At 43.7% G+C, this 10,890-nt stretch overlaps 1 protein-coding gene across 1 annotated transcript; it reads left to right on the top strand.

The window, feature by feature from the left end:
- Positions 1 to 2,400: 2,400 nt before the first annotated feature.
- On the top strand, positions 2,401 to 5,433 carry LOC117850993 (uncharacterized protein ycf23). The gene is made up of 9 exons (XM_034732887.2): positions 2,401 to 2,711; positions 2,966 to 3,031; positions 3,897 to 3,971; positions 4,086 to 4,148; positions 4,245 to 4,304; positions 4,420 to 4,509; positions 4,612 to 4,719; positions 4,809 to 4,931; positions 5,027 to 5,433. Exons 1-9 carry the CDS (start codon positions 2,517 to 2,519, stop codon positions 5,153 to 5,155), a joined length of 909 nt encoding a protein of 302 aa, XP_034588778.1. The 5' UTR covers positions 2,401 to 2,516; the 3' UTR covers positions 5,156 to 5,433.
- The last annotated feature ends 5,457 nt before the right edge of the window (positions 5,434 to 10,890 follow it).

Here is a 10,890-nt window from a genome sequence, read left to right as displayed (position 1 = left end):
AAACCATGGTACTTAAAGGCCACCCGAAGCTGTTTTACATTTATATACTTAAAACATTTTTTTTGCAATGATATAAACTAAGGGGTCGACACGAAGTTAAGCAAACATATTTGCAATGTTTTGTTGTTTCTACGACGATATTCATAAAAATGGAATAAACGAAGTTTCTATTCCAGCCAAATTATTTAATCAAGCATCGAACGAAGTCAAAGATGGACGATTTAAACTGTAATAGTTGTGGGAACACAAGCCCATAACAAAAATAATGTTATCAATGCTCCCAACTATGGGTGTTGGGTTCAAGTCTACACCGAAGTAGTTTTTGTCTCCTCTTTTCTTTTCTCTCTTTTTTTTTCGACGTGCACAGAAAACGAAGTATAATTGACATCTAAAAGTAATGCACCATAATGGGTAGCTTGGCTGGGTAACACAGTGTACTCCCATCCGAAGTCCCCTGGTTGCAAGCACTGATGAGCGAAGTTATTTTGTGTAACTTTTTCACAAGTTTATGCCATTCATTTTTCATAACGAAATCGCGTAGAAAAACTGACCGGAGTCGCTGAGATAGCAAAGCTAAATTAACCACACGAACAAAGCTGCAGGGTTGGTAGTGGACTTATCTGCGAAGTAATAGCTCTCGAGAGCTTGGTTTTTGTCGATTATCGAAGTACTTAGTGCGTACTGGACTTCTTTGTCACGGCCCAATAAACATCATAAGGAGTAGCCGGCCCAGAAACCCGAAGTGGCAAGTTGGGCTTTGTCTCGGCCTACAAACAAAATCACCAGAGGGCCGAGCAAGAATCAGCAGCACAGACAGGCTGCTTCCCTTGTGAACGGGAGTTGTTTTTCCCCACTGAGCCGAAGAAGTATAATGACATTCTTGGGCCACTAGATTTATAAAGGCAGATCACCGGTCGAGATCGGTCCAATGAATGTCATTGGGACCATCAATCGATTTGAAAACCATGAGCAAAGTTGAACCATCGGTCTGCGAGATATCCATTGTTGCACTGCCCACTTTCATACTTGAAAAAGTCCGTGATAGTGATGAAGTACAAATCACCAAAAATGATGCTTGATCCGGGATTTGATCATGCAACCCATTGATTAACTTAGTTCATCATCTCCATTCCTCCACTAGGGATACCGAAGTCATTCTAATGGGAGGATTGCCTTTGACTTTTGTATAATATAATCCAAAGACCAATTGCGAATATATGACTTGGACAATTAATTAAACATTTTGATGATGAAAGCTCCACTCTCACAATTGATGAAACCATGAAATTGCTCACTCTGTAAATCAAGGGAGCAACTGCTTCCTTGCTGTCTCGTGCAGCCACAATGCTTAGGCAAAAAGAAATACTTTGATGCTAAACAGCGCAAGTGAGAGGGAAAAGATAGTTAAATAGATAATATTAACAATAGAGTTGAATTTCATAAACAACTACCTTGTCATACGAAAATGTAGTATCTAATTACTTTGGAAAATATCACTCTTAGAGGAACATGTGCTTACATGGAATAAAAAATTCAAAGCAAAAATTGATCCCGATTGTTCTTCGTCATATGGATGAGGAGAAATTTTCATAGTATTTAAATTACTGAAATTTCTTAACTTAAAGGAGTACTTAACCCATGCCGTGCAAACTAACCCTGTTATGTGCAGCTACAGGTTTTTTGGCAACAAAACGGAGCTGGAGTCGAAGTTACATGTGGCAAAAGTTGATTAATAAAAAACTAATTTAAATCTTATGGTAGCGACATGAATCCCACTGTAAGCAAAATTATTGCGCGTTAGCAACATTATGACAACAGTACTTTATGCATAACCGAAGAGGTATAACTATATACGCAAGAAACTATTTTTTTATTTTTTTTATTTTATTTTTTTTATTTATTTTACAAATGCAATCACCATACGTGCAGGCTTGGGCTTAGACAGCTGCATACGTAAGCAAATAAAACCAAAGCGAAGCAGCATGTGTCTTTCTTTCTATGCAAACAGCGAAGTGCAGCCCATACGAACGAAATTGAAAAGGTCAGCTGTGGCCTGGGCTGACGACGCCGGCCCAGAATTTATTGAGTGAGTTAATGCCTCCCAGCGAAGTTGGGCTGGCCAGTATGTTTATTTGAAAACGAAGTCAATGTCCTAAGTGGATGCCGGTCTGGGCCTTGGAGATACGGCCCAAGTATCAGACATCCTATATTCCTGTGTGTTATTGTGAAATACTGCCACAGCAACCTCGACTGAAAGTCTGAAACCTCTGCTGTGGAAGCACTGAAACCAACGTGATTATCTGACGGCTGGGACTAGTTTGCAAGGGCTGTAAACGCCAAGGGGCTTCTCGCTGAACCTTGTGATAAGATATTTGAAGTGTCAGACAGATATTTGCATCGTCGAAGATAACATAAACACACGGCCGTTTCTGTGCTACTAGTGTCATCTTATCTCTTTCTCCTTCCCTCCCAAAAATCTTCAGCAAGGGCAGTGGAAGAGGAGCAGCTGAGCAAGAATGGCAGCACCGGGTTCCCTAGGCCTTCTCCACGCCCCGTCCTTCACCGCGGTCAAGTGCCAGCCGGTGGCGAGCCGGGCAGCTGCGCCTGCGCGGCGAGCGCCACGAGCACTGTTCGCCGTGCGCGCCTCGGCAGCTGGCGCGGCCGACAAGGACGCCGTCCTCAAGGCCTTCCGCGAGAACAGGGCTCTCAAGGTTCATCTTTCTGTGTCTCCTTCACCTTGTCAATCTTTTGATGTTAACCTTTACGCTCCATTTGGAACACGAGTTTGGACTATTTTCCAATAAAAAAATTATGAAATGCATGCGTTCCAGACATGACATTAGGGTGCTGCAAGTTTCACATGTTACTTTCAGTGGATTAGAAATGTGTAGATGTACTGCTGTCTTCAGAGTGGACAGTTGGATGCATTTTCCTTGCTGAATGCTGACATTACCGGCTTATGCAGATTATTTCTGGGCTCCAAAACTTCGACAGGAGCAGTGTTGCATCTGTTGTCACGGCTGCAGATAAGGTGTTGATGATGCATCTTTCTTTCAATGTTTATTATTTCGTTCTTGCATTTCTGTGCTCCTGCCCTCTTTTTTTTGAAAAAAGATATTACTTCATTCCTGCAGACTTCTTTGAGACAGATAATATGAAAATTGAGGATGATGGTCTTGCCTGGTTCCTTGTAAAGACAATATGAAAATAATTCTGCAAGCAATCACAAAACATCCTCATGTTACGTTGTTTATTGGTGTCTTCTAGAGCTATGAATAATCTAAGATTGTGTCGCTGATGGATTTTTTCAAATTTCAACAATGAATTCTAAAATCACACGGCAGTTCACTACCAAGGATTGATCCGGAGCGAGCAGTCATTATCCTTCATCTAGTATGTTAATTATGAAGTATATTTTTTGGAGAAGTCATTATCAAAGCAAGTTAGCTGTATCATCAACCTACTCTCTTCAAATACAGTCAACATCTTTGAAAACCAGGAAGCAACCTAAATTAGCTATAATTTTTCAACGCATGTGAACTTTTTTAAGAAAAACAAGGAAGCAACTTGTGTTAGTTAAAATTTTCTTAGTCATGTCTCATGTGAAGCTTCTCTAAGAAAATTAGGAATTGTACTATTAGCCATGCAGAATTTGGCAGGAGTCCGTTAATAGGGCCTCTTGTTTCATTCCTTAAGTTCTAAACTGAAATTTGTCTGAATCGGTGGAAATAAAACTCTTTATCTTACTTTGAATCAGCAAACATATACTATACTCAAGTTTAGTATAAGAAAAGTGTGATACATGCTACTACATTCATGATCATCTCATATTTGGACTGAAAGATTGCTCATCAGTCATCATAACAAATTCGATATACCTTTGTTAATGGCTGCAGGGAGGTGCTACCCATGTTGACATAGCATGTCACGAGGACTTAGTAAAGCTTGCACTGGACCTTACCACCCTTCCTGTAAGCTATCCATTCATAGGGTGATTGGAATTTGTCAATTGTAATTTCCGTTACTGTTTAATCCAGCCAGAGAGTTGGTTATGCTAAGTGCATTCTGGAAATTGCATATTGCAGATCTGCGTCTCATCTGTAGATCCTTCAGCGTTCCATTCTGCAGTACAAGCTGGAGCTAAAATGGTCAGGCTTTTAAACTTTGGATGAGATGTACACGAACATATAAAAAAAAGTCATTTTTGCATATATTTCCCCCTCCATAAATCTTCTTTCTTGTAGATTGAGATTGGAAACTATGATTCCTTTTACGAGATGGGCATTGAGTTCTCTTCTGAGCAGGTGCTCACTAACCTTCCCTATTCAGAGCTGCTAAATTTGCTAATTATGCATCGCTACTGCAACATAATCCAAAAGTTGAATATTGAGAGAAATTCACATGTGTAATTAATTTCAGATACTGAAGCTGACAAGGGAAACCAGGAAGATGCTTCCAGGCATCGCCTTATCAGTAACAGTTCCTCACACACTGAGCCTGCCAGATCAGGTATATGTTCATCTCCAATCACTACATTCAGACACGAAGTCTTCTGAAATGAAATAACAGATATATCCTTTAAACTGGGCTAATTTCTATGCTTATTTGCAGATGAGACTTGCAGAGCTACTCGAAGAGGAGGGCGCTGATATCATCCAAACTGAGGGTGGAAAATGTTCTAGCCCTACAAAGCCTGGAGTGCTTGGATTAATTGAAAAGGTATGGTAAACCTGGAATAAAAGATAGCGTGTTGTATTGAGCTGATTCTTCTCTGTACTACAATTGCAAGCTAACGTTCAGATTGGCAGGCAACACCAACACTGGCCGCAGCATACTCCATCTCTCGGGCTGTCAGCATTCCAGTGATGTGCTCATCAGGGTTAAGCTCGGTGACTGCACCAATGGCAGTAACAGCTGGAGCTGCTGGAGTGGTATGCACTAATGTATTCCAGCAGCTTTTTTTTTCTTTCTAAAAAATCAGCGATGTGATTTTCACAAGAGCCAATTTTTGTTCTTCTGATCGCAGGGAGTCGGTTCTGCTGTTAACAAACTCAACGACGTTGTGGTGATGATTGCTGAGGTGAGAAGCATTGCACAATCAATGGGGCTGGCTTCAAGAATCGTGTCAGAAAACTTGAGAACAGTTCACCACTAGTGGGTAGGAACCAATCTTTTGCTTTTCCTGAGGGAACTTGAACAGTCAATAAGAAAGCAGAGGATGCAGCAGCTCTGCACCGTAGAAGTGCTGCCTTGATCAATAGAAGTTGTAAGAACTGAATTGTTTTCCATGTGTCTCTTTTATCGCTGCACGTGGTGTTGAACTCACAAGTCACAAGCTTCAGGTAGGTGCTGGGTTTGTGGGGGACAAATTGTTTGTGCAATGCAAATGAGCTCTTGCTCTTGCTCTTGCAAATTTGACTCTATTTTACGTTCCGTGGAGGAAAATTGTCTTAGAGGCATCTGCTACTGCTAGCAGTACTTCAGAGTTCAGCATTAACACTTCGAGTTGCTGTCTATTAATGATTGAGAACATAAAACTGATGACCATCATGAAACATACTTTCATAATATGTTGCTCTTTTATTTGAAATATTTACATAAATATTTATGTTAAAGTGTCAAATTGATGACCGTCTTCTGTTTTTAATGGACTCGTATTCTGTTTTAATCGTAGAAAATGTGTTTTCCAAATTTAGCATGCTTATTAAGGGAGACTCTATATGGAGTCAGACGTTATCCAGCCTTCGTCCGAGTCGGACTCCACGCTGCCATCTTCCCTAGTTCGTCTCCCGCCGCGCCGCCGCATTCCGATTCCATGAGTCGTGTTCGTTTCCTTCATCTCCAATACTTATATCGGAGGTAACATACTCCAAAGAGAGAGGAAGCGATCAATGCAGCCGCCCAAGTACCTGATTAACTTGGAGAAGGTCACCTTGCACCCGCCTGTCCTCTGGCGCAGCCCCGAGGACGACGACGATGCCGCTGCCGGTATACCCTGGGTCCTCATCGACTTGGAGGCCTACGTCGCCGACCACCGCAACGCCACCACCGCCTATTCACTCTCGGAGTCTGGCAAGGAGATCTTGTTGAGTTCTTGAAGTGGAACGAGGAAAATGTACTATCATGTGTAAAGTACGTTATAAATGTCTTCTCGTTCACATGAGTTCTAAATAGTTATCAAAATTATGGCAGAAAAGTTCATGCCATATTTCGAGGGGGAAAATTGTAAGATCAATTAAGAAAGATACTTTCTCATAATGCGATGCATAGTATGCATTGAGAGCAAGAGTGATCTATAAAAGATGAATGTGACCGTCGGTAGAGTACAACAATCATAATAATGATACTCCTAAGCAGAGAAATAACTAAATTCCTGGACTTTTCACAGTTCCGATAGAAAGATAGCGTAGTCAGCTAGTATTCATAGTGGACGAGCTTCAAAGACATTAAGGCGGTGCTTAAAGCGCCATACAAGGTTTTAACAGCTTAAACCTAAATAAGAAATTTGAATATACATCATCTTTATCATCTTTATAGAAGATGGGATAATCTGAGGGAGCATGGTACATGGAGACCTAAGACTTGAAGAGAAATGGGACTGCGTGCCCACTCCAATGATTCAATGATTCAAGAGCAACAAAATGTTGTATGACTTATACAACACTTGTTAGCTCTTCCAAGTGTTAGCTCTTCAAGGAAGATGAATAATATAAACAAGAATCTTGTTATATAGGAGCCTATAGAATCAATTGTCTCTTGACAATGAAGAGCAACAACAGCCCCATATATAAGCAGTGCCAGTAGTTGAGCTCCCAGACTATAAAGTCTATGTTAGTGAAGAAATTCAAATGGAGGGTTATCTCACCTCATTTGAAAGCCATGAGAAGCGCTCACTCATCTGAATGGCAATAGGCTATGGAAGATGAGATGAAATTGATGAGTACCAATGATGTTTGGGATTTTAAAGAAATTTCTAATGGAATCAAAATAGTAGGCTGTAAATGGGTCTACAATATAAAATGTGACTTCAAAGGGAATAGAGAAAGATATAAGGCACGACTTGTGGCGAAAGGCTTTACGTAAAGAGAAAGAATAGGTTACAATAAGAGTTTTCCTCCAGTCTCATACGAGAATTCTTTTAGAACCATAATGGCGTTAGTGGCACATTACGATTTAGAGTTACATCAGATGGATGTAAAGGCGGCATTCCCCAATAGGGATTTGTATGAAAAACGTTAACATAGCACAGCCCGAAGGTTTTGTCATGGAAGGAAAAGAACGAATGGGATGCCGCCTGCAGAAATCCATTTACGGGTTGAAACTAGCCTCTAGATAGTAGTATTTAAAGTTGATGAAACAATAAGGAAGTTTGGGTTTAAAGAGAATGAGAAGGACAATAGCCTTTATGCAAAGTTCAAGAATGGAAAATTCATTTCCTAGTAGATGACATCGTACTTGCTAGTAGTGATGTTAGTTTACTATTGGAGATGAAGAAGTTCTTATCCTCAAACTTTGATATGAATGATCTCGGTGAAGCGTCATATGTTTTATGAATTGAAATTCACCGAGATAGAAAAAAAGATATTACGACCATCGCAAAGGCATACTTAGAAAAGATTCTAAAGAAATAAAGTATGCATGCGAGTAAACCTACGCCTGCTCCTATAGTCAAGAATAATAGTTTTGGGAACTTTCAGTGTTCTAGGAACCAATATGAGATCGATCAAATGTACATGGTTCAATATGCTTGAGCTGTTTGAACCTAATGAGTGCACAAGTAAGAACTTACCCTAACATAGCTCACGTATCCGGGATATTTTGGCAGAAGTCCAGTCCAGATATAGATCACTGGAATGGAGTTAAGAATGTCTCGGAATTTTTGCAAAGTATTATAGGCCTCATGGTGAGTAAGAAAGAACAAGTTTTCTCAAATAGTTGTGGGTATAAAATGTTGAATTTCGGCGAGATGTGTAGTAAAATCTATAGTAGTTGCTAACACTCGCAGTTGGAGTTTTGTTGTGGAAAAGCTCCAAATAAACAGTCGAGGTATCATCAATGATACATACCTATAGTATAGCTTGTTATGAGGCTTCAAGGATAGGCAGAAGTGGTTAAAGGAATTTGTACCCGGAATCAACAATGGTGAACAACAGCAATAACCATTTAAAGTAATTCACTCCTATGACAACAGGTCAAGTATGTTGCCAAACACATTGACATTAAGTTATATGTTGTAAAGGAGAAAATATAGAATCATTTTGAAAGCATTGAGCGTATAAGTACCGAGCAAGTACTCGCGGATCTGCTTACCAAAGACTTACCACCCAGTGCGTTCAGAGAACACACAGTCAACATGGGTTTACGGGAAAGCCTATGATTCATGGATACTAAGAGCCTAGAATAAGTTAAATATCTATTTCAAAATAGAAAGGTTCGTTGTAGCCTGTTAATCTGATAATGCTGACTATTATGACGAGGCATGCTCTATACACTTATTTGTAACGAAATGGGTGCCAAATTAAGTATTCAAAGTTTAAGACTAAGCTTAAAGTATAATATGAGATCAAGGGGGGGATTGTTAGGATTGATCTCATCCGACTCAATCCAACGATTGAGTCGGACCCCTTGACCACATCTTGATCGGGGACGCTCAATGGGCTCCTATCACACAACGCTATAAAAAGAGAAAGGTGGGGGCCGAAACATGACGCGAGTTTCACCGCCACCACTAACCCACCAAAGAACCCTAGAACGCCCCTCCGATCGTGGGCGTGCTACAATGACAGGAAGCACCGCCGGCCACGTCACCACCCCTACGTCAACATCACCGTCACCAACACCACCGTAGCATCCTCCTCGCCGATGAAGCCTGACGGTCGGACATCCTCTCACTCTCCTCTCTCACTCTCCTCTCTAGGAAGTCCCTATTGTAGATCTAAGGTCCTATGTTGTTTTAATCGGAGAGAGTGTTTTACCCGCTAGATTAGCGCCTACGCCAGTGTTCTTGTTAATTCTATCACAGAAAGGTCGCGACACCATCCTATCCTAAGGAGGGTTGGGTTTTCACCCGCATTCACGGCGGTGCAAGAGACGGCCGGCGTCTCCGTGCCCACCACCATGGTGCAGCAGGAGCGCCTCCGTACGGCCGCAGCCAACGACGCCACCACGACAACGCTGGCGTGCGCCCGAGCAAGCCGTGGTCGGCCACGCCACCCCGGCGTCGCCGACACACCACCGCACGGGCCAAGCAGACCGAACCCGGGGCCACACGTGTACGCCCCAGGCACCAGATCCTGGCGCGCTCGCAAGCCGCCGAGGTCGAGCTGCCGCCGCAGCGCCATGAGGCCCGGCCGCACCAATCGCAGATCACCACCGACGGGCCGTGCGCGCAGCGGGTGTCCCGCGGGCCGCGTCAACCGCCGCCGGGGGCGCCAAGGGGACCGGCCGCAGCGCCAGGCGAGCAAGGTCGCTAGCCGGCACAGCACCGCCGCCCGCCCACCGCCACCGAGGCCGGAGCCATCCATCGCCGGAACCAGCCCACAACGGCCAGTGGAGCGCTGATCCAACAGGCCAGCGCGTGGATCCGGCCTCCTCCAGAGCAGATCTGGTTGCCGGTGCCGTGAGCTTCTTCATGGTGAAGGAAGAGCGGAGGAGGTGAAAGAAGGGAGAGAGAAAGGAGGGGGAACGAGGGAGACGGCCCCGCCGCTGCCCTCCTCGCTGCTCACCGGACTTCCAGCGAGCAGCTTCGGCAGTGGCGGAGGCAAAGAGCGGCGGCGAGGGCAAGGTTGGGCGGGGTGCCGACTTTTTTGTTTTTTAGCTCTTTTTGGGAAAGATTCTCACAAATAGGCCCCTGGCGGAACCAATTCCAAAAATGGACCCTTAGCTTGGCGCCATCCACGCTGGCGTCAAGCTACCAACGTCTCGGCGCCAGCCATCCTGGCGCCAAGGTCTATACATAGTGGCTGACGCGGATGCCGACGTGGCGGGGGCTTGGCGCCATCCATGATGGCGCCAAGCCTTGGCGCCATGGATCTTGGCGCCAAGCTTGGCGCCGTAGATCTTGGCGTCGAGCTATCTACCCCGTACCTCTACACGTTTCGAACTAAACAAGTATAATTATTCCAAGGAGTATGCAACAAACTAAGTTGTGGTTCAACTGGTTAACTCAGGTCTCTAGGATAAGAAGCCCACCTCCTAACCAGTTGAACCACAGCTTAGTTTGTTGCATACTCCTCGGAATAATTATACTTGTTTAGTTCAAAACGCGTAGAGGGACGGGGTAGATAGCTCGGCACCAAGATCTACGGCGCCAAGCTTGGCGCCAAGATCCATGGCGCCAAGGCTTGGCGCCATCATGGATGGCGCCAAGCCCCCGCCACGTCGGCATCCGCGTCAGCTGCTATGTATAGACCTTGGCGTCAGGATGGCTGGCGCTGAAATGTTGTAGCTTGGCGCCAGCGTGGATGGCGCCAAGCTAAGGGTCCATTTTTAGAATTGGTTCCGCCAGGAGCCTATTTGTGAGAATCTTTCGCAAAAAGAGCTAAAAAAATAAAAAAGTCGCGTAGGGGGAGCCACCCGAGTTCGCCCAGGGAGCCACCCGAGTCGCAGCAACTACTCAAATGGCATGATCTTGCTCTATTTTTAGATCTCTGGTTGTTAGTCTTAGCTTAGTAATAAACTAAGTGCCTTGAGTGTTTTGTTTAGATGCATGGGATCATAATTCATAGCGATAAGATTCTAGGTTCGATTGCAGAGTCGATATATTTATCTTCTACATTATTTTTACTATTTTAATTATTGCCTTGTTATTTTCCACTGAACCCGGCTCCCTGGGTTGATCCTAGCGGATTCGATATTTCCCTTAGAAAAAAAATCCAAATCACTGCATCC

The sequence above is a fragment of the Setaria viridis genome, chromosome 3 (assembly GCF_005286985.2).
Source record: "Setaria viridis chromosome 3, Setaria_viridis_v4.0, whole genome shotgun sequence".
Lineage (NCBI taxonomy): Eukaryota > Viridiplantae > Streptophyta > Magnoliopsida > Poales > Poaceae > Setaria > Setaria viridis.
Note: the sequence above shows the minus strand (reverse complement) of the source record. Positions and strands in the feature narration are given on the sequence as shown.

What these genes read in the sequence shown, in the direction of transcription:
- LOC117850993 (XM_034732887.2), top strand. Translation starts at nt 2,517, where the DNA reads ATGGCAGCACCGGGTTCCCTAGGCCTTCTCCACGCCCCGTCCTTCACC. An exon ending in GCGAGAACAGGGCTCTCAAG is followed by an intron (nt 2,712 to 2,965) that starts GTTCATCTTTCT and finishes CGGCTTATGCAG; the next exon opens with ATTATTTCTGGGCTCCAAAA. An exon ending in CACTGAGCCTGCCAGATCAG is followed by an intron (nt 4,510 to 4,611) that starts GTATATGTTCAT and finishes GCTTATTTGCAG; the next exon opens with ATGAGACTTGCAGAGCTACT.